This window comes from Typopeltis vanoorti, chromosome 12 (assembly GCF_054136105.1).
Source record: "Typopeltis vanoorti isolate ZY-2024b chromosome 12, IOZ_Tvanoo_1.0, whole genome shotgun sequence".
NCBI lineage: Eukaryota > Metazoa > Arthropoda > Arachnida > Uropygi > Thelyphonidae > Typopeltis > Typopeltis vanoorti.
In genome coordinates, this window is record NC_143560.1 from 73,396,539 (window position 1) to 73,421,923 (window position 25,385).

The 25,385-nt window shown below is 34.4% G+C and overlaps 1 protein-coding gene across 2 annotated transcripts in view; it reads left to right on the forward strand.

Annotated features, from left to right (window-relative positions):
- Positions 1–210: 210 nt before the first annotated feature.
- The window catches only part of LOC150100888 (ribonuclease P protein subunit p40-like), a 112,062-nt gene continuing 86,887 nt past the window's right edge, over positions 211–25,385 (forward strand). For both annotated transcript variants that reach the window (XM_090402026.1, XM_090402028.1), the window contains exons 1-3: positions 211–336; positions 8,980–9,127; positions 18,654–18,722. In XM_090402026.1, coding sequence (XP_090258152.1) covers positions 232–336; positions 8,980–9,127; positions 18,654–18,722 — 322 coding nt within the window. In that variant the 5' untranslated portion in view covers positions 211–231. The remainder of the gene's footprint in view (positions 337–8,979; positions 9,128–18,653; positions 18,723–25,385) is intronic.

Sequence of the window (25,385 nt, forward strand, 5' to 3'; positions counted from 1 at the left end):
CCATCTTCCTTCATAAACAGACAAAATAAAAAAAAATAATAATATCACCATAGAAAAAATCAAACCATAATTCCGAAGATGAGCACTAACACATCCATAACGATAATGAAAGTAGCCTTTCATGTTGACGTCAGTCACGTGATATCGGAGAGCGGCACGTTTCTTAGAACCAACGTGGTTTCTGCACTTGGAATATAGTAGAACGGCGTGTTTCCTAACTTTGTATCAGATATGGCATTATTTCCTAACCCTTTATTTTCCAAAACTTATTTTACGTCCAGTATATCATCTCCTAAATTTGAAAAAGTGATCGAAGAACAAATATTCAATCGATTGGTAATGACATATTATTGTAATAATGTCTTGCATACATTTTATTACTTGGTACCACCGTGGAATTGCAAGCAAATAATGTCTGTGCTTACGTATTATATAATACATGTTCTTCATGTAGTTAACCACCAACGTATACATTTAATTAACAGACATATACATTTAATGTATACGTCTGTTGCAAGTCATATATGTATCTGTATTTTCTTAATATATCTACCAGAAAAATAAATAAATAAAAAATAGAACTAAATAAAAATAACTATAACTTACTTTTTAACTAACGAAGAAAAAGATAATAAAAAGTCTTCTATATGATATTATAACCTACTCTCATGAATGATAATAAGTATACTCATTATTTTATACCAGTTAGGCACAATATTTATACTCAAAACCAAGTGTCACGTATTAATAAAGTGATTGGTGGCATTCATAGTTTAATAATATTTTCTCCTACTCGAAATATATGATAATGGTAAAAGTACATTTAAAAATGGAAGCATTAAAAACTATAGATAAATTTCCAGTTATTCAGTGTTAGTTGAGATTTTAGAAAAGTTTAAGGCCGTTATACAGAATTAGCAGATAACGATGAAATTGTTTTATTGAGTGCATAATGGATTCATTAAAGGTGGTTGCGTTTTACTAACCTGGCTGCATTTATAACAGAGTAACAAGAGTAGTCAGGGAGATTGTGGGATTTTTTTTGGACTTTGCAAAAACATTGACAGATTGCTGCATGACAAATTGATATTTAAACTTCCTTAATGTTTCAGAATTGGCTAGTGAATTGGATTGTCAACTGGCAGAGATCAAATTCAGTTGTCTCATTTATCTGATCTTTAAATAACCAAATTCTTATATCTAAGGCACTTTGGAAAACATACTTCTATACTCTATGGGTGTGCTGGTCACATCCCATGCTGTACACATGCTGACATCTTTACTTTATCTGATTGATAACCTTAATGCATTGTCATATCCACAAATTTATCTCTATTCATTCACCTTTCTTTCATTGATCTGATAAGGTGATTGAGCTGCTGCTTAGAAGAACGTCAGGGTACTTTGGCAAAAGGAATCTGATAACTCATATTGATGTTTAGTGGGAAAAACAAAACAAAACAGAAATCTAAAATTAATAATTAAGCATATTTAGCTCATTAGATTACTAAGCCATTATTTCACCTTGGGCACCAATGCATTTTCATGAGCACAAAGAAATATATTGAGCATATATGTAGGCACACTAGTATGAAGGCAAACAGACTAACTGGGAAAGGCAGGCTTGTAGTCTTCAGTGGTATCCTCCATGGGTATGCTGATGGACACTTGCTTGGCAGTGTAATTCAGCCAAATTTGTTTACGTTTGGGAATGCTGTAGTGCTATGGCAGATTCCAGAATAGTCTTCCTCTCTGATTTAAATCTCTTTCTGTATAAGAGGGAGATTTTTCTATTGGATCTGGTGATCTATCCATAGAAGGTCTGCTACCGTAGAATGACTGATGGACATATTTTCTATTTTTCTAGATGTATATTGGCATTTCTTGTGATTTGTCCAAAGTAATTTAAGCTTGCAAGAGCAAGAAATATTGTATATCCCACAATGGTCCACATGGTGGATAGGATTTTTAAGCGAGTGTGTAAGGGTAGCTAATTTTTGGTAAAGCCTGAAGGATGTTATACTTTTTAAGAATGCTTGCAGTATTTTCTGAAGTGTCCCAGATGTAGGGGATGGCAATGAATTTTTTGTGGTGGGGGGGATTGGGCAGAGAGCTCTGTTGATTTTGCTAGTGTGTGTGGGGGGGGGGACCATTGGCTAAAAGTGTGTCCTGAACATGATTGATTTCAGTGGAGAAGCTAATGTGGTCCAAGCAGATGGTTCTAGCTCTGTTTGCTAAGGTTTTGATAACATCATTTTGCTGGGAGGGATGGTGATGTGATAGGTAGTGGATTTACTTTCCAGTGTGGGTAGATTTTCTGCTGACTGAAAGGATAAGGATCCATTGGGTATCCAGATAACTAGAGTGTCAAGGAAGGGTAGACAGTTATTGTTTTCCTTTTCATTGGCAAAATAGATCCTTGGGTGTTGACTGTTGAGGTATGCTAAAAATATTTCTAATATATCCCCACCATGTGGCCAAATGGAGAATATATTGTCAGTGTATATATGTCAATATATTGACTGCCTGTCCCAAACCCAAAATCAGCCAGATTTTGGGTTTGGGATGGGCAGTTTTAGACCATGTTTTCAAAATGTTCTATATAAAGATTAGCAGGGGGGGGGGAATTGCCATGCTTTCAATCTGCTTCTCTTATCAAAATCCAGAGTACAAAAAATTGCACATAATTAAACAAAATTAAAGTGTAATGTACAGACCTCCTTCAGGCCTTAACAAAAATTAGCTACTATTATCTGCCCAAGAAAGATGCTATTCTGCACCATCCTGAGATCTATCCCCTCCCCCCCTTTCCTGGTCTGCAAGCTTAAATACTTTGGACAAATTTGAAAAAATTGCCAATACCCAACTAGAAAAACACAGAAAATATGTCCATCTATACTATGGTCATTCCAAGGTGGCAGACCATGCCATGGATACAGATCACCAGATCTCATGGGGAGAACCTCTCTCCAACACGGAAAGATTTAAATGTCAATGTTAGAATGAGTTCTCATAAAAGACTCAAGAAAACTTAAGTGTCCATAGATATTCAATTTTAACAGAAATAACTGGCTTAAACTTATCTCATTGAGTTTAGTGGAGTGATTTTATAAGATACACTGCACTTTTTTTTTTCTCCATAAACATGCAATTATCCTTTCATAGCTTCAGCTAACATCCTCTAATGATAATTTAGATTGAGCTCATCCTTTTCATTCATATTAAATTATACGTGTGTAGAGGCTTAAGTGCTGTGAGGACATCATGTTGGAGGCTTAATGGATATTTTTACAACACTCAAAAAGAATTAAAATAGACTTTAATGCTTCCTATATTTCGTCCTAGTCACTAGGACATCTACGGGGATTACAAAAAAATTAATGTAACATATGCACAAATAACAAACAATACTAAGCCCAACCACGTTGGTGACACTCTTCATAGTTTTGACTTACCGTATTGCTTGGATTTGCGTGCTAGTTCTTCTCCATGGATGATTAGAATACGTGTGTAGAGGAAACAGTGTCACCCACGTGGTTGGGCTTAGTATTGTTTGTTATTTGTGCATATGTTACATTAATTTTTTTGTAATCCCCGTAGATGTCCTAGTGACTAGGACGAAATATAGGAAGCATTAAAGTCTATTTTAATTCTTTTTGAGTGTTGTAAAAATATCCATTAAACATATTAAATTATACTTGTCAATAAATTGTATTCTTATTTAATCCTTTACCCAGGTGTAAGCAAACAAATTTTGCATATGAAGTATCTTCACGATCTTCACTTGTATATAGAGGCTGTTAACATCACATAAGTTGCTTTAGTATCTAACATGTATGGGATACTGTTTTATATGTGTATATTGTTATGCATTATGGGAAGGCTCACTACCCAGACCTGTTTTGACCTTTACTTGAGGTTTCATCAGTGGGAACTAGATCCAGAAAATACCAAGGTTGAATTAATGCAGAAGTCATATATTTTCCATATACAAGTAACAAAAAGGTGGATCATCTTATTTAATAAAATAAAATACTCTGGATCAGATTGGTGGTGTGTGATCAAATGAATTTAAACAAACTAAATTATATTCTTATTTTAATCCTTTAGCCAAGTTACATTTCAAATACATCAGCTTCCATCCACATAGATCATAAACTTATTCTTTTCGAGCCATCTTTGCTTCAGTGCAGGTTTTGAAACTTTCATGTCTACTTACTGTTGGAATAAACTTAAACAGATATAAAACAAAATCAACTGCTATATCCAACTAGTATCCAACTGCTACATCAATTTATATCCAACTGCTACATCAATTTATATCCAACTAGTCTTACAACTATCAGTTGTAAGACTAGTTGGATATTGTGCCCTTCAATTGGAAAAGACCTGAATTCAATTTTTGTCTTGGACTTTTTCAGTTGAAGCTGAGTTAGCTGGTTGTTTCTCTCCTGGAAACTTCAGGAGGTTTTCATCCTGCATAGGCAAATCACCCATAGATCATTATCAGTGGGTAGTAGATTATGTAGTGTGTGTAGATGAAAGATTAAGTATTGAAATGATGAGTTGTATGGGTCTAGAATGCTCTCCCATGATTGAGTTCTTAGATGGAAGTTTCACATAATGATAATAAGAAAATTAGTTGAATAATTAGTTGAAAACAATTGAACTTTAATAGGCATACATAGTTCAGTGTAATAGTTGTAACTGTTTTTGTTAGAGAAATAGGATGATTGACTTACTGTAGGGGTGCTTAAGGGTCAAAGCTGTATAACTGAGAGGAGACCTCCACATGGCCTTTAAAGGAATGCAGAGAACCGACCAGGGTTTCTGACCTAATGTCCAATCCTCACCTTCTCGTGGTGCACCCTGTTGGGTATCTACTTGGATACTGAACGGAAGAGGATGGGCTGGCAATTTGGGATTTAGCCGACCAAATTGTATTCTTATTGGTTAAACCAAAATATAGAATGATGGTACAACATGACAAAATTTCATGCTGGCTGGAGCGTCGCCCGGTTAAACAAGGCCCCCGTTGTTTTCACCAGGGAACCAGGGCAAACAGCGAAAAGTCAGCTACTGGAACAAATCTGAAAACAAACCCCAACTCAACATCACCAGAGTTAAAGATCGGTACTATCAACGTAAGAAGCCTGAATGGCAAAGAAATGGAGCTAGCTGAGGAATTAGATAAGTACCAGATCGACATAATAGGGGTGACTGAAACAAAAAAGACCAAAACTGGTGAGATTGTTCTGAGCAATAAATACAAAATGTTATATTCAGGCAATGACAATCAAGGAAAAGAAGGAGTAGCCATACTATTCAACACAAAATACGAGGCTAATCTTCTTGAATGGCAGTCAGTCTCAAGTAGAGTAATGTAGGCAAATATGAGAATGGGGAACTGGACAATGAGACTTATTTGTGCCTATGGTCCCACAGAAGGTTCTACTAAGGTAGAAGTGGAGGAATTTTTTGAGGCTTTAGAAAAAGCAACTGACACAAAAAAAAAATGAAAAGTTGGTCCTTGTTGGGGATCTAAATAGTAGAGTAGGAAATGATTGTGAGACATATAAAAATATTTTGGGAAAATTTGGAGAAAAGAGCAAAGCTAATAATAATGGCAAATATCTGTTGGATTTCTGCTCAGGACATGGACTGGTTATTACTAACACCATGTTCCAACATAAAAATGTGCACAAATTCACATGGAGAGAAGAGGCTAGGAATAAGAAAAGTCTCATTGACTATGTTATTGTTGATAGTGATGTTTTCTCCCTGGTGCAGGACACCAGAGTGTACAGAGGATTTGAAATTGGAAGTGATCACTATTTAGTCTTGAGCAGGATAAAATTGAATTTCACATTGAAAAGAATAACATGTAAGAAAGTTTTAAAGCGAATAAAAGTTGAGCAGCTCTCAGATGTGAATTGTAGACTAAAATACACAAAGATTATTGAAGAAAAAATGAAAGAGTTTGAGAACAGAAATCAAACCTTGGAGATTCAGTGGCAAATTCTGAAGAAAACATTGATTGATTCTGCCAGAGAGGCATGTGGTGAGGTTGTCTGTAAGGATAAAAAAATCAGAACTCCCTGGTGGACACAGGAAGTTAAAGAGGCAGTGAAGGAAAAGAAGAAAGCATACCAAAAGTTCCTGTCAAATAAGTCAGCATGTGCTCTTAGAGAATATAGAGACAAATGCAAGAATGCTAAACACTGTGTAAAACTAGCTAAACAAAAGTCACGGGAGGACTTTGGCAAGAATATAGAAAATAAATATCAAGAAGGTTGCAAAATATTCTGGCGGTTGTTCAAGAAGCTTAAGAATGGAGGAAAGAGTGCTGTAAAAGAGTTAGAGATGATAAAGGTGACATGAAAACGGGAGAAAAAGATATCCTTGAAGTATGGAGTAATTACTTTGAAAAACTGCTAAATGAAACAAGCAGTGAGCACAGTGGTAAAAAACACTGACCAGGCATGCAGTCAGGAATACATATCCATACTTGAAGTAGAAAAAGGTCATCAAAGGCTTGAAATGTGGAAAGGCAGCAGGAGTAGATGATATTCGTACCCATATATAAAAAGGGAAATAAAACTGAATGTGAGAATTACAGAGGTATTTCCCTACTGAGTGTTCCTGGCAAGATCTATGCAAGTGTACTTGAGAAACAGTTGAGAAGAATTGTGGAAGAAAAGCTTGGTGAAGAACAAGCTGGATTCAGGCCAAATAGAGGCTGTCAGGATCAGATCTTCACTTTACGACAAATAGTCGAGAAAGCATGGGAATATAACAAAGATCTGTATTTAAGTTTTGTCGATCTGGAAAAGGCATATGACAAGGTGCCAAGAGAGAAGCTATTCAATACGCTGCTGTTATATGGTGTCAATGGGGCATTATATTAAGCAATACTTAGTCTTTATTTGAGTTGTAAGTCAGCAGTTAGAATTGAAGGAAGTACAGGAAGCTGGTTTAATGTTAAATCTGGTGTAAGACAAGGATGTACATTATCCCCTCTGTTATTCATTATCTATATGGATCACATTATGAAAGAAAGTGGTATTAAACATGATATGAAAATTAGAGATGTTAATGTCAGCTCTATGCAGATGATGTTATACTTCTAAATAAATGTGCTACAAGTCTGCAAGATTCTCTGACTAAATTGAATAAATGTTGTAATAGATATGGTATGAAGGTCAGCAATAAAAAGACAAAGACAATGAAAATAGGCAGAATCATTGAAAATGTCAACTGTGTTGTGAATGGAGAACCTGTGGAACAAGTAAAACATTTCAGCTATTTAGGCACAATTTTTACTGAAGATGGTAAATTAAATATAGAAATAGACAACAGAATCAGCAAAGCTGGTATGGTGGGATGTCAATTGAATAAATTCATATGGAATAAGAGAGAAATTAGTGGGAACACTAAATTAGCTGTATACAAGACCGTGTTCAAACCAGTTTTAACTTATGGATCTGAGAGCTGGGTCAGAAGTAAAACACTTGACCAAAGACTAGAGACCACAGATATGAGAGTCCTGAGAAAGATTATAGGCCTGAACAGATGGCATCAATGGCAATATCATATTAAAAACGAGGATATTAGGAAAGAACTTGACATTGTCTGTATCCAGGAATGCATTAGCAGAGCTAATCTCAGGTGGTATGGTCACTTAAACAAAATGGGTGAAGAAAGATTAGCAAAACAAGTGTTCTCTGCCAGGTTGGCAGCAAAACGACCCAGAGGAAGACCAAGATATAGGTGGATTGATACGGTACAAAGTGCCTTAGACGATAGAAATATAAAATCTGATAATGCTGGAGTCTTGACATGTAACAGACTGATTTGGAGGAAAATTATAGATAGGAAATTAATAATGATGTAATTTTTTTCATGTAGTGCTATCATATCCTGTACACCCCTTGAGGGTACATGACAGGAATTTGATGATGATGATGAAGATTTACTGTAGTTGTGGTAAAAAAAGTTCCACTTATAATCATTTCTTATATCTGGAAGAGAAATGTAGCATCATTTCTATTAAGATTTTGCTGGTATGGTGGTGCTAAAATTTAAAGAACGCTGATGATGATGTGTAAGTCTGTAATCATCACTGTTTTTTAAATAGAAATAAAACTCAGCTTGTTCTGATGAAGAAACCAAATGCAATTGTGTTCATCTCGTTTGATTTCTTATGACTATTACGTTTTATCGCAGTAGCTTTTGCAAGAATATGGAATGCTGTAAACATAACATAGTGACTGAGAATAAAGGAGAATGAGAACATAGTGACTTAAAACAGCAAACACACACAAAAAAAAAACAGACCCTGATACCTTCCTGAAAGGATGGGGGAGGGGAAGGTATATAAGTTGGATTACTGACTTGCTTTCTTTTTGAAATATCGTGGACATACGTTAAAATACAGCTTATCTTCAGAAGTGGATTGTAATAGTAATTGTGTAGTACTTGCAGTCAATAGAAGGCCTATTCCTTTTTTCATTCATATTAAAGCTTATCTCACTGATTCTGAGATTCAGAATCACTGAGATAAGTTTTAACTCAGAAGGTCTGAATCTCAGAAGCTGAGATTCAGACCTTCTGAGATTGTCTAGCTTTATATATTATACTTTTCAAATGAAATAACACACGATAACTCTTTTCAAGCCTTGAAAACACTTGGAACTAGACTATGTAACTAGACATGATATGTGCATCCTGGAAGTACTACAATTACTAGCAGCAGAAACATGAAATGATGTCATTCCCACCCATTTAAAATCAGACCTGTGTTGATATGATCTTTTTTTTTTTTGCTTAAAATCACTCAAGGAATAAAAACTTGCATAAAAACCTTTTTAAAAAAGTAGTAGGGTTGTTTTTATAGTACAGTCCTACCCATTAATGGTTATAAATCTATAGCACATTAGATTGGCAAAAGTTTAGATAATAATTTTATTAAAATTTCAGATTCATATCCTGTTGCCTGGTGCATCATTTCTTCCTGCTGAAATTGACATTTTGTTATCTGAAGAACAGGGCCATTATATAGTTATAGAAAGACTTCCACTTCATGTTCTAATTGATGAAGAATTCATTGAAGCATTTGTGAAGAGAGGTAAAATTTGAACTGATAAGTTTGTAGGCTGACCAATTATAGCATTTCATAAGCTTGTCATTTTTAATTATATAGTAATTTATAAATTAATTCATTTCAGATACAAGTACAGTCATACCCCAACTTACGCTACCCCGACTTATGCGAATCCGGAGTTATGCGGTTTCTTATATGTACGTATTCCCGTCCCACTTCACGCCTCATCACTAGTCGTATCTTTCCTGCACCTACTGCATTCTCCAGTGTCGCACATGTTGTGAACAAGCAATGACGTGGTTCGTGCAGTCTCCATTCATACATGATTTTTATAAGTTTTAAAAGAGGTAAACCGTGAGTAGACATATCGGTACACAATAAATAACGGAAAAAAACTCGCGTAGAAAGATTATTTATTAGTATAATTTTCGCCTGTGTATCACAGGCATCTTCAGTACATTAAGCTCAAAATTAAACACTAACTGACAATTCCAAAAAGCGGAATAACTTTTTTTAGGAAAGTTATTGACCTTTTTAGTTATCTTAAACCAGCTACTTAGGTGGCGCTTTTTGGAATTGTCAGTTAGTGTTTAATTTTGAGCTTAATGTACTGAGGATGCCTGTGACACACAGGCGAAAATTATACTAATAAATAATCTTTCTATGTGAGTTTTTTTCCGTTATTTATTGTAACGATTTTTATAGTCTACAAACCTTGCGATTGTTTAATGTTATGTTCTTGATAAAAATTGTATCACATAAAAACTAATAATGTCGTCCAAAAGAAGCAAGTCCGATTCTTCTACAGCTAGCAAGAAAAGAAAAACATTGACTTTGGGAACAAAACTCAACATTATTAAGGATTTTAAAGGCAGAATGAAAATTTATGAGCTAGCAAAGAAGTTTGATCTACAGGAATCCACAGTAAGAACAATCATAAAAGAAAGATTTACATAGATACTAACGAGGAACGAATTGTAGCCACAAGGCAAGGAATAAAAAAATCATTAGCTTGCTATGAAGAAATTTTGCTCGAGAAGAAGAAAACATTATGCCATCAGACGAATCTATTAGATTTTATGAAACCATCGACATCGAAATAACTTTCTTTTTTTATGTACGAAAAACTACAATTATGTGATTATATTTATTAAAAAATATGGGTGTTTTTGTAAACCTTTGGTCCCAATTAACTAATATTTTGTATGTTTGTATATATAAATTACATGCAAAATTATACCCCGAGTTACGCGAATTCGACTTATGCGCTTTTTGTTGGTCCCACCGACCGCGTAACTTCGGGGTATGATGTATAATTAAAATGACTAATTTTCTTAGCAGTCATTTTAAATATCAGTTGTTTGAATTGCTAATGTGGCATAACTTCACAAAAACATAAGAAAAATGAAATTTGACCACAGTTTTCAACATGGTTATTTTAATAACTGTTATATTAAACAAATTATATATCAATTTTGCTTACGTATTTGTTGTATAATTTGTTTGATATAACACTTATTAAAATAATTTTAATGGCTATATCTCTTGTAGTTGAAGGTCTTTCGTGTAATAGAGGAGCTATAAGATAACATGCAGATGATGAGTAAGGTACTTAAAGGTCAAAACTGGATAACTGGGAGAAGACCTCCATGTAGCCTTTTAAGGAATGTGGAGAACCAATCTGGGCTTCTGATCTGATGTCCAGCTCTCAACTTCTTGTGAGGTACTTTGTTAGTAAATACCTATGTGGATATTGAACATATATAAGTATTGGCTGGCAATTTGGGATTTAGCTGACCAAATTGTATTGTTATTCACTTAAAATACAATGATTATATTACATGATGGAATCTCATGACAACTGGGACGTTTCCTGGTTAAAGTCCCTGCTGTTTTTGTCAAGGAACCAGCATGAACAGAAAAAAGTCAGCCACTGGAACAATCTTTATCTCAACATCAGCAGGGCTCAAGATTTGCACCATAAACATAAGAAGGTTTACAGAAAATAAATGGAACCAACAGAAGAATTGGATAAGTACCAGATCAATATAATAGGTGTTATCAACATAACCATCAACATAATAGGCGTTATGCCAGCCTAGTTGGCTGAATCGTTAGCACATCTGCTTTCCAACCAATAGGTCATGGGTTCAAATCCTGCTTTAGGCATGGATGTTTGTGATTGTCTTGAGGTGGAAGATGAATTTCATCACCTGGTGTGAGACCACCTGATTTTTTTGAGGCTTGAAGTGGCTTGAAAAAGTTTCATGTTTGGTCTCTAGAGCAGGGTTTCTGGACTATGTAAAAAATAAATAAAAATACAAAAAAATTATAAAAATTTATCAATAGAAAAAAAAGTTCTTAGCCTGCTCACGGTACTAATGTACAATAGGCCTATAGCCTTTCATGAGTGGGAATCACATTCCAGATGATTGAAGTATAGCTCTCATAGAACCAGACTAAAGGCAACAGAAGTGAATGTGAGAATTAGAGAGGAATTTCCTTACTGAGGTATTCCTGGTAAGATTTATACAAGTATATTTGAGAAAAGGTGAAGAAAAATTGTGGAAGGGAAACTTAGACGTATAAAGGTGGTTTTAAGTCAAATAGAGGTTGTCAGGATCAGATTTTCACTTTAAGACAATTAGTTAAGAAATCACAGGAATTCATTTGTTGGGAATGAAGAGATGCATCACCAAATTACTCTGCCTAGTGGGTACTAAACTAGTAATTATTATGGGTGACTGAAATTATCTGAATATTGATTGGGTAGCAGAGAAAACTCATGATAAGAATGAAGAAGAATTTGGGCTGTTGCATGACAACTTTCTCAAGCAGCATGTGAAAGAAGAAACTCAAGGACAAAGAGTGTTAGATTTGATCCTGGCATCAGAAAGCATCTCAGTTAAGATGTGACTGCTTTGACACCAGTTGACACTGATTGTGCCATACTGACCTGAGAAGTAGCAAACTATATGGATGTTTCACTTGGGTTATATGCTGAACTACAAATCTGGAAAACAAATAGATTGCTAAAATATGAGCTCCCTGTAACAGATTTTGCCTTTCTTCCACTGCTTTGGTACTTGTGCCCATTGCAAGACTATTTAAACAAGTATTTGATGCCAGTTATGCATACCTTTAACATACTGATATGTCATAAGTCCAACCACTTTATTAACATTAAATTTGCTTAATTTCTCTTATATTTTTTGCTTATTCACCATAGTTACTCCTCTCCAATTCCTTCTGCATTCAAACTTTGCTTTATGTGCCACACTTAGAGGATGAAATACATTAAATGTCATTGCTTTGTCCTCTGCAGTGGTTACCATTATCACCAACTAATATTCTCCCATAATCATTCTTTTTTCTACTGCTGTCTACCAGGATTTTTCTTGGCCTGATTGGTTAATATTTGCTGATACTGCATTTTTGCTTTCCTTACCATCCAAGTCACCTTCTTGTTCTGCTCTTCATATTCTTTAATGCAACTAATTATTACCATTCATCTTATGTTGCTTCCATAATGCCCCCTTCGTCTTCTGGATTACATGCTTAATTTTTTTATTCATCCATTTTACACTTACTCTATTTAATCTCCTGTATTTGACGTAAATTCAGACATTGCTACTGCAATGTTCTTGATTACTGTCCACCCAACTCCTCATTCCATACTGTAGCTCCAGGTTGTTTCCTGAACATTCTGCAACCAACAGTTTTTGTAGCTCCACATGTCCTTTCCTTACAGAAATCCTCACATGGCTTCCTACCACTGAAGTGATCACTTTATGGCCACTTACTGGATAGATTCAGTATCATCTGAATGAAATAATCTCAGATGCCCAATCCGCACATGCTCTCTATTATATACTGCTCAAGGTAGTTGTTTTCATTTAAAATATATTTATCCCATACATGAAAGGCAGAAGAGCCTATAGCAAATGGATTCCCTGTGAGGGCAGGGTCAGTAATACAGTAATCTGTTGATATTCTTCTTGAGCTGTTGAAGATCGTAGTCTTTTGGAAATGCTTCATGAGGGAGACTGTTTCACAGAATTGAGGTGGAAGGAATGAAAGTTGATTGGGAGTAGCAGGTTTGGGTTCAATAGTAAAAGGATACTGAGCAGCTGTAGTATGAGTTCCTGTAGATCTGTCAGAAATGTGAGATATAATGGATTCTATTTTTGCTGAGCAATGGCCATGGGAATATCTACAGATATTTCTAATGCAGAAATTGATCTTCTATGGGATAGTGACTGAAGAGAGTCTGTAAGAGAAGTGTCATTTATCAACCAGACTTCCCTTATGTGAACAGCATCAAGAATTTTTATTGGGTCTTAGGTGCACCACCCATATGTGAGAACAGTATTCAGTGTTGGTTGGATTTGGGATTTGTACAGAGCAGTGGTTCCCAACTTGTGTTCTGTGGAATTCTAGGTTTCACAATAAAATTAATTTTTGAGCTCTAATTAAAATGAGCTCTAATAAAAAAAACTTTATCGCTAAGTCAAAAAATGTAAATATGACTTCACTGAGATTCACGACAGGAAATCCCAAGGTCCTTGATGCGATATGTATATTGTGCAATAAGATCTTATCAAATAATTCATTAGCACCAGATAAATTGTGCAGACATTTTGAAACGAACCATTCAGAATATAAAAATAAAGATGTCAAATATTTTTTAAGGAAACTCGAGTCTCTTGACAGAACTAAACATTTTATGTCGAAAATGATGTCAGATAATGAAAGGACAACAATGGCTTCCTACAAAATAAGCTAGCATATAGTGCTCGCAGGTAAAGTGCATAAATTTCTGAAAGTCTTATAAAACCATGCAACAAAGATGTTCAGTGTATGTTCGATGAAAAATCCTATCAACAAATTGATAAAATTTCTTTCTCAAACAATGCAGTTTCACACAGAATTCATGATATGGCTGAGGATATTGAGCAGGAACTTATTTTAAGACTTCAGTCATGAGTACTTACTCTTTACAATTAGATGAGACAATGGATGTTTGCAAACATCAATTTTATTAGTTTTTGTTCATTATTATTACAGTAATTCTCTTGAAGACAACATGTTACTCTGTGAAAATTTACAAACCAATACAAAAGGAGAAATGATATTTAAAGGTATCGGCAGTTTTATGAAGATTCGTGGAATAAGTTGGAAGAAATGTGTCTATATATGTAGCGATGGGGTGAAGTCAACGATAGGACCTGTGAAAGAGGTAGTAATATGAATTAAAAATGTTGCTAAAATGTGTATGAGTAGTCACTGCGTTTTTCATAGACATGCATTGGTTTCTCATAATATTCCTTCATCTTTAAAATGTATTTTAGATGAAGCAGTGAAAATTATTAACTTTGCGAAAACACGACCGTTAAAAACAAGATTATTCAAAATTATATGTGAAGATATGGACAGCCAACATACATCTTTGCTGGTACATACTGAAATTAGATGGCTGTCACGTGGCAGGGTTCTTGTCAGATTGAATTACAAGAAGAACTCACCCTAGTCTTAAACAATGATAAATTTCTATTAGCAGATTGCTTTAGAAACGTTTCATGGTTGAGTCTGTCAGATAATTGCTTATCTGGCAGATATATTCATGAAACTGAATGATGTTTCTTTTTCTCTCTCTTCGAGGAAAAAAATGTAAATATTTTCAACACAAAAGATAAATTATGATAATTTTTATGAAATTACAATACTGGACCATGGCTATTGAAAAAAATAATATGGATCCATTTCCAACTTTAAATGACTTTTTACAGGAAAATTGAATATGAAATTGATGAAGAAATTTGAAAAGAAATTATTTCATCTAAAATCAATAAATGTGGCATTGAAAGAATACTTCGTCTACTAAAAACACGACAAACTATTGGGTGTTTAATCCTTTCAATATTAAAGAAAAACCAGAGGAACTATCTATTTCAGAATATGAACATCTTATCGACCTGACATCAAACAGCCAAATAAAAGTTAACTTCAATGAAGTTTCATTAAATGAGTTTGGTGTGACTTAAAAAAATATCAAAATTTATTAAAAAAAAAAAGGCAATTTGTTGCCTGTTGCCATTTAGTATCACCTATTTATGTGAAAGTGGATGTTCACTCTAAACTGTAACAAAAACAAAATACAGAAGTAAGTTGGATGCTACTCCTGATATTAGAATTCAGCTGTCCACAATTAAACCAAATTTTTGAAGAATATTGAAAGAAAAGAAGTGTAATCCTTTCACATTAAGTACCAGTTTGAATTAATAATATTTGCTTTTCCATTATTAATCTTTTTTTTATGTATTTTCAATAAATTATTTTTGATTTTTTTTTTTTTATAATCAGTAAAAATTATCATGGTTCCAAAATTTTTTATCAAAGTGAAAAGAGTTCCATGATTAAAATAAGTAAGCCTTATTTACACTGAGATTCTGCAATATCCTAAGAACTTCCAAATTCATCCACCTCTGTTCTCACATTAGTGTCTGTCACATAGGTGTAAGTAGTAATCTCACTAGGATAACATACCCTTGCAAAGTGGTCACTCAGTAACTCAACTATTTTATCTGCTTCTGTCTCCTCATGACCAACATCACTCATTAAAGTTAATCTTCCTTAGTTATTCTTCCTCTTACTTGCCACATAACCAAAGAACACTTTGGGATTTCCTTTGGCCTGCTTGGCTAAATTCTTCTCTTAATCTTATTTTGCCTTCCTCGCCATGCTGGTCACCCTTCTCTTTATATACCCTCCACAGCATTTTCTTCTTCTGCAGCTTGTGCTTAATGATGCTACTCATCTGTCTAACTCTGACCGAATAATCCTCCTTAACCTAAGTATACAATTTAACACTGCTTCCTCTTGATGGCCCTTAACTATGTCCCATGCACTACTAACAACCATACCCTGCAGTGTTTTATGCCATGGCACAGATTTAAGCTGCTTCCTAAGCTTGTTATAATCACCTGCCTTGTAGTTCCACACATACTCCTTCTTGACAAATATTCCTCATAATGTACAATCTTCCAAGTCAAGACTGCATGGACATGTTCACCAACTGGAGGTAATATAGTCACCTTTGTTATGGATAGCTCTTCTGATCATGTGACCAGGTACAATATCTTCATGCCCCTATTCTCCTCCATCACATGCTGCCTTAAATAATTATTTCTTAATAAGTGTATAATTTCGTTTTCCTTCCTGTCATGTGATTTTTCTTCTTACCAGTCGATATGTCCATAGTAGAAGTCCCCCATAATAATCACTTGACTGTACTCATTGTACTAATTTGGCGATGCATGTCTTCAGATCATCTGTGAAACTCTCTGGCCTATAGCAACAACCAACTGTATATTTTGTCTTACTGGCCTTAATCTCACACCAGATTGTTTTAAATGAACAGCCACCCTCTTGCCCATATCCTATTTTTTTTTGGCTGAAATTCATCTGCTATCATCAGCAGTACTCCTCCCCCATCCTATCTTCTCTATCTTCCCTGAAAATACTAAAACCCTTCACATGAAATCCCCGTAACTACATCTGCTGTTAGCCAAGTCTTGCTAATGCATATAACTTTTGGCAAGGTTTCACTAACCAATGTCAAAAACTCCTCCCTCTTGTTCCTGATACTTCTGGCATTAGTACATAGAAACTGTATCATCCTTTAGTCCCCTGCCCACCTTTACTTCCTGAATTGACTACCCTATTCATTATTTTTTCTTGAGAGACTAGATTCCACACTTGGTCATTTTCACACTCACTCTCCTCAAACTCACTTGCTTTCACCCTAATTGCTTAAGTTTTCTTGAATTTGTGCATGCTTCAGCATGCTCAGTGAATAAAGCTCACTCCAGATGCCTAACACCAAAACTGTTTAGATGCAGTCCATCAGCATTGTACAAATCCTTCTTTCTGTCAAACACAGACCACAGATTAACAAATCCTACATCATTCCTTCTGCACATTCTACATCTAGGCTCATTGGCTACCAATGCCTTCCTTCTCAGTTTGCCTCTAGCATAGTGTGGTAGGAGACTTATAATCTTCACCTTCTCACTCTTCAGTTTTGCCTCTTCTAACAACTCTTTTACATCCTCCCTCATAGAATACTTCTTGCCTCTCAAATCATTTGTACCAACCAAGACAATCATTTCCTTTGACTTACCTTTTTTGCATCCAGATAGCATGGATAATATCATGAATTTTTGCACCTGGGAAATAGGATTTTGTCACACTTTCATTAAGTACACCCCTGATCATCGAATCTCCATATATAATTTTCTCCTTAACTTGTTTTTCTTGTTTGTTCTGTCATTTGTTCAGCAGTCTTTATTATTCTTTTTCTTTTCAGCCCTGCTAATCTTTTGCTACTTTTACAATTTTTCAATTTGCACTTTGTGCTATGAAGGGTAACATTAACAAAGAAATAGCGCTCTGTTTCTTTATTAATGTCCATTTCATTCTCCTCTATTTCCATGGCTGGACATTCAACATTAATAACATCATTTTACATCTTGCCATCAGTATTTTCTGTGTTCTCATCTTCTAACAGACACTCACTTTTGAAACACTTAATATATACTCTCTCTCTCAAGTTTCAATTTCCTTCCACATATTCTTTAAATTTTTTGATGAATACATTTCTCACACACACACTGCACCGAATAAAATTCCAGAAATTCAAATCTCCAGACAGCGTAGTCTTTGTAGCTATTGTTCATCGGTTCCATGCCGACAATATCACAATAAAAGTTATAAATACACTAAATACTCTAAAAACATGAAAATTTACACTAATACACTATAATACACTAATTTTCTAATGAAAAAACAGAATAAAACATAAAAGTCACCAATTTTACAAGAGTCCGTGCAGTTAGCCTAGTGGCTATGCACTTTGCAACCGTATGCCTCTTGATGGAGTGGCTTAGGTTCGATTCTTGTCGACGACATGAGGAGCTTAAGGATCTTTCCCAGCCATAGCCAAGTTAGCTGGTCTTCGGCATGGACAGCAGAGTCCCCCCCCAGTTTATCTGTGGTTTTTCATCTTGCAAGCAGGCAAACTGGCCGTGTGAACACACACGGATTACAGTTATGAATATCACCCTTAGGGAATGCAGCAGAGGAGTGGCAAACTGGCTGCATTAATATCCCAGTAACCTCTCATTAGGAGGGGACTCAACCCGTCCTAAGGGACAGATGAGAAGGATAGGAATTTTACAAGTGCACTAAATTATACAACCACTCACAATATAACCTCGAACTAGTATATCATTATATCAACTTATTGTAAATTATATATCAATAATAATGGAGGATAATAATATATAATATTAAAAATATCAAGTAAATAATAATTAAGTGGGAAAATAGTGTTAAGTAATATATGAATAGCCCCTTATTTTATTGAAATACCTGTAATACAGTGACCTCAACATTTACATCTGTACGATGCATATAGAAATGGTTATGAGTTTTGTGTATATGCACACACTTATGCACATAAAATTCAATATAGTATTCTTGTTTTTAGGTAAAATGTGGATGATATCTCTCCATTCAAATGCTGCTACAGACTGTTGTTTTTGCATTGTTCCACCAGGTAAAATTTCTATTTTTCTTATTGGAAAGTTTTTTTTTATGATATTCCATATATGTTAAAGAAGGCAATTTGAAAAATAATGTAGCAGTGATTTTTATATTTTTATTATATTTCTGAACATTGAATTTTACTGATTGTTAAATAATTCTCTCCTGTTATTATTGTTGATGAATATGGTTATGAATCTGGTGAAAGGATGGACTTGTATATACAGGGTGTTCGGGATAAATTTGACATATTTATAATTAATTATATTTTTCCGTAAGTTACATGTATTAACACACACTTCTCTTCATTTAAAAGTTTGGAACCTTCTTCATTCATATACAAGATGTCAGAAAGAATGGATAGCTGGAACCCACCTGAATCATGGAAGAGAATAACTTGTATCATGATGATTCGTGCCCGCCATCAAAATAAGGATATTACGACTGCTGCCCAATGCTCCCTGAATACAGTAAAAACAATCAGGCATGAACTAGAGACTTGCAATGGTGACTACGAGGATGTAGCAAGAAGAAAGATCCCTAGCAGACGATCTGATTGCGTTCGTACAGCAGAATTCCTCGCAAATCTGCAGGAACAGGTGTTGAAGAACCCTGGCATTGGAATTCGGGCTTTGTTCGTGGAGTTGCTAACTGTAGTCAAGCCCTGGATAACAAGGGTAGCCAATGGTAGGCCGTATGTATGGCAGCAGGATTCGGCCCCTTGCCACACCTCTGGGAAAAGTCAAAAATGGTTGTCTGAAAATTTCTACGACTTCACCAGTCCAAATGTTTGGCCTCCAAACTCCCCAGACCTTAACCCCATGGATTATTTTGTATGGGGCACAGTTGAAAAAGACACCAATCGCACTTCCAGTAATACAAAAGCCCAGTTAATGGATAAAATTAAAACAGTTTTTGCGGCCCTTCCCAGGGAGACTGTAGCATCAGCTTGTTCGAGGTTCCGAAGCAGAATTGAAGCTGTGATCGATGCTAATGGTGGTTATTTTGAGTAAATCTTGTTGATAGTATTGTAATTAACTCTGCCTGTAATGTTTTTTTGTCAATTCATTAAATTTAATAGATACAAAGAAGATTTTCTTTTTCCTTACGAAACTGTCAAATTTATCCCGAACACCCTGTATATTGAGATCTGTTTTCTTTTTCTTTTTTTTTTTTTTCATTTGTGTGTGGAGGGGAGGGGGGCAACAAAGAGAAAGTTGCACATTTTGGCCAAGCAGACTGCAAAAGTAAGTATAATAATTAAAAAAAAAAAAAAAAAATAGAAGTAACTAGTTATGTCCATACACAAATTCCAAGACCATCAGGAACAAAGGGGGTTGTGGCTTGAGATTGTTGGCATTAGCTCTCTGAGCCATGTATTAACTGGAATCAAGTGTAAAGGGTATAGTACAGGAATGGCAGATAGATTGGAGAGGAAGGGAAACTATTAATGATATCACAACTTGAATCCATTTAGGATAGAAACTCATGAAAGCAATAAGGGTAATATTGTTCTCTTAGCATTGAGTTTGAAGCTATCTGGTGTGAAGTGGAGGCTAACAGGATGAAATATATGGTAGAATGTTGCTGCAGACCTGGTGGTTCGTTTACTAGGGATGATGAAATGCATTGCCAAATTATCCTGCTGGGTACGAAATGAATAATCATTATGGGTGACTTTATTTATTTATTTATTATTACTTGACACCTCAAGGAGCACAGACTCATCAAGGAAGGGCACCTACTCTACAACTCTGTCTCCATCACTCAATCCACCAATCACAACGAACTGCCACCGCACCAACGTTATCTATCGCTCATCACACTACTAGTATTTTCAGAGACAATCGCAAACATCCATGCCCACAGCGGGATTCGAACCTGCAGCCTTTTGGGTAGAGAGTGGATACGCTAACCACTCTGTCAACCAAGCCATTTTATTGTCAGTAAAATGTAAAAACATAAATTGCCTTCTTCCATTTGCAATGAATTGAAAAATAAAAGACAATAAATTTACCATTACTGAATAAATTACCATATTTTTCGCCTCATAAGACGTACTGTTGTATTAGACACATTACATTTTTCATGTCGAATATTTGGGAAACAAAATTCTTTGCAGCAAGAATTATGTATCAAATGTTTCATGGAAATATTAATTTTTTTAAAATTTTAATACATGTATTATCTGTTTCTTAGATAAAAACAATTATTCTTTAAAAAAATCATCAAATCATTAAAAAATTTAACATAATATCCACACACACACACACACACACACACACACACACACACACACACACACACAATATAAATAAAATAATTTTTATAAATTTCATTAATCTTATTTTCAAATCTTTATTCATCTTTATTTTCACTTTCAAAAATTTTCTGAACTTGAATTTTCATCAGAAACTGAGTCATCGCTGTCTTGAGATAAGTAATCCTCCATACCATCAAGAGAATTACTAATGCCAAACTTTTGAAAAAATTTCATAATTTCGGATTTTGCTTCATTCCATGAACTCTTTACCCATTTGCACACCTGTGAAATTGTGGCCTTCTTTCTCTTACCTGTAGATATTTCCTCAAAATTTGGAGATTACATTCAAATTTTACCCATTGTTTTCCTCATTGACCCATTTTTTCCTCATAAATCCTTTAAATGGTTTATTTATTGATACATCTAAAGGTTGGAGTGTGGAGGTGAGTCCTCCTGGAATTACAACTATTTTTGTGTTCTTTTGCTAAGGTCATTCTTAACAGCTTCAGTTTTATGGCATCTAAACTGATCCCATACTAACAAAGCGGTTTCGGACGTAAACTACCAAGATGACTGGACCACATCTTCTTTATCCATAACTTCATTTCTTCTTCATCTATCTATCTATCCTTTTGGATAAATTTGAATGTAAATGCCTTTGGGAAGTTTTCTTTAGTCATTGTTTTTTTTAAAAAAATTAAAAAAGGTGGCAATTTTGTTCTGTCCACACAGCACAACAGAACAACAGTATAGTGGGTTTTTATGTCACCAGAAGTTTTAACAATAATATTTTTTTTGCCTTTGGAGTCAACAATCTTATTTGAGGGCACATCAAAAGTCAGTCACTTCATCTGCATTAGTTATCTTGAAAGTTCAAAATTGTCTCGTTTTCTAGCATTTATGATGAATCTGTGAAACTCGATTTTATTTTTGAATTCGTCTGGCATTTTTTGTGATATTTTTGTTTTTGCATATATGCATAAATAATTTCTCTTCATAAATATAAATCACCATGGTACAAATTCTGTAAATTTGATTTCTTTCTGTATTTCTTGTATTTCTTTGCATGTATTTCTTTCTGTTGCCAATAATTTTGCTTGTTGAATAATAATTTTTTTAGATCCATTATCCAAGTTTTTAATTCATTTTCGTTTTCTGGTCGTTTTACCAGTTGTCTGCAGAGATTTTTTTTTTTTTTAGAATTTGCTCCTGTTAATTGCCTCTCTTGTTTCCTTCAGGTGCATACCATTTTATTTGTAGGTGGAGGCCCAAAGTATTGCTGTGCTTCCCTATTTCCATTCTTTTTTTGCATACTCAATCACATTTTGCTTAACGCAATCGTATGGCCATGTCTGTGCTTTATAGAATCCATGGATTATAGAAAAAAAAAAGAAAAAAAAAATATGTATCCACTCTATATATATAAAAAGATAAGCCGAAATTTGAAACGTTTTTATGTCACGTTTTGAAACATCCAACAATGTGTTTGCCTTCATGAGACAACAATTTGTTAAGCTGAAGGCTTAAAGATAAGCCGAAATTTGAAATGAAATTTGTCACGTTTTTATGTCATGTCGTCATTGTTTTGAAACGTCCAACAACGTGTTTGCCTTCATGAGACAATAATTTTATCGTTTCAGGATTACAACAATCAAACTCATTGTCGACCATTAGAACAGTACGTGTTAGTATTCATTACTGAAATTAGCATAACATGCATGTCATGACTGATTATACAGTAAATATTTTATTTTCATTTCGTGATTTTGAATAATTAAAGAGGTTTTCATAAAGAACCGACCTACCAGCTCAGAACTTGGGGGGCTGGGCATCGTAATCACCAGGAGGAGGAGGGGGGGGGCGGCAGAGCCCCTCTAGTGTGTGTGTGTGTGTGTGTGTGTAAAACAATGTATTGATTATTAGTTTAAATGCATGACAGTTAACGACCATACAACTATTTAAACCACTGGTTCTCAAACTTTTTTGTCTGGCAGCACATTAAAATCAATAAATAAATTTCACGGCACCCCTAGTATTATTTTTACGGAGAGTAAAGTGCCAATTAATTGATTCTGAAAGACTCGCATATATAGCCCATAAATAAATTGATATTACAGATACTAAAGATATGAAGGAAAGCGTGTTTAAAAGAAAACAGATTTTATTTAAACTAAATTGGTTTATTTTCAAACAACCCCAAAACATACAAAACAAAAGCTTTTATAAAGGTTCAGATAATAAAATATGAACTTAATGTGAAATATGTGCCTGGTGTTGTTTGCATATTTCTTTGATATTAGGCTTTGTTTTTGAGAGATATATTCTCATCTCATTTTCAAGGGCCTTTAGTCTTTCTCTTTTCTTTGTTTTAATATTTACGAGTGCAGAAAAACCTGGTTCACACAAATAAGATGTAGAAAATTGCAATAAGATGTTAAGTGCTTTAAATCCTATATTGGGATACTCCTTCATAGTTGTTATCCAAAATGAATTCAGACACATTTCTGAATGCTTCATTCTCAACGTACGATCGTTACTTATATCAATTAATTCTTCGGCTTCTATAAGAATTAATTGATATAAGTAATTCGGCTTCTCATTGCTGATGTTGACTCTACAAATGGATTTTGAATCCAGTCGTATAAATTGACTGAAATGTCTGGAAAATAATGGTCAATTTTTTCTTCTAACGATGTTAAATGACTGCAAATAAGCTTTTGCAGATCAGTGTTCTTACATTTTCTGGAGGCAACTTTAAGGAACATTTCTACATTATTGGTGCTTAATTTTATCTTTCACATTTTTATTTTATCTTTAAAAGCTTTAGTTTTATCCGTAGATGTCAAAATATTCTCATTTCTTCCTTGCATGTTGGAGTTCAGCTTGTTCAGATGATCGAATATGTCTGTTAAATAGGCTAGTTTGGAACACCAAAAATCATCTTGTAATAATTTATAGAATTCTAGTTTGTCTTCATTTTGGAAAAACATTAATATTTCTTCTTTAAGTTCAAAAAAACGATCCAATACACGGCCTTTTGAAAGCCATCTTACTTCGGTATGAAGAAGAAGATTCCTGTAATGAGATTGCATCTCTTCACATAGTCCTACAAATATTCTAGATTTTAATGGTCTGGCCTTGATATAATTAACCATCTGAATGATTTCTTCTAATACACTTTTTAATTCCAAGCCTATTGTCTTTGCCACCAATGATTCACGATGAATGAAGCAATGAGTCGTTATAATGTTCTCATTTTCTTTTCTAGCAAAGGAAACAAACCCTTTTGTAATTCCAACCATAGAAGGTGCACCATCTGTACATATACCCACACAAGTTTTCCAAGATAGACCATTTGTATTAAAATATGTGTTCATTATATCAAAAACATATTTTCCCGTCATAGTTTTTTCGAATTCCTTGCAGCATAGAAATTCTTCGATAATTTTATTATCCTCAGTGAATCGAGTAAAAACAAGTAAGTGTGCTTTACCACCGATATCAGTTGACTCATCTAACTGCAAACTGAAAAATTTTGATTCGATTATTTTGATTATAACTGACTTTTCAATATCGACTGACAGATCATTAATATGTCTACTCATAGTATCATTTGATAATGGAATCTTCTTTATTTCTTCTTCTGCCTCAGTACCAAAAATTGTTCTCACAATTGCTGAACAGACCGGATGAATCAAGGTTTTGCCAATAGTATGAGGCTTCATTTCCTTCGTAATTATTTCAGCGACTAAATAACTCACTTTTTGAAGACCGGATGAATCAAGGTTTTGCCAATAGTATGAGGCTTCATTTCCTTCGTAATTATTTCAGCGACTAAATAACTCGCTTCTTGAACTCGGTCGGAAATTGTAAACTTTCTTACAAAACTTTTACTTTGTTTTTCTTGTAATCTTATTAACTCTTTGAAATATTCAGGATTTTTATTCAACAAGTTGTCATGTTTTGTGGAGAAATGTCACAATAATTTGCCAGGAACCATAGCCTCATTTGATAGAACTAAACCACACAAAATACACTTAGGTCTGGGAATTAATTTATCACCACACCACGTATATCCCATTTTTAGATAGCTCTCTTGATATAAACGAGTTTTTACATTCTTTTTCATTGTTCCCTTTTTACATGAACTTATTTTTTGTTTCTGTTGTTTCATTAGTGCTTTTTTTGTTGCTGAACATTAAAAATAGTCAAATCTTCATTAATGCAAGTATCAGTTTTTGATAATTTATTAGTGCGAATTGGTTCGTTAGCTTTGCTACAAGTAGACATTTCTTGATCATCAGAATCTTCACTTCTTTTTTAAGGAAAAAATTATTCATGATTTTGAAGGGCATGTGTAACTTTAATATTTTATTTTAAAATTTATTTCAAGTAAATAATTTTTTTTCTGGA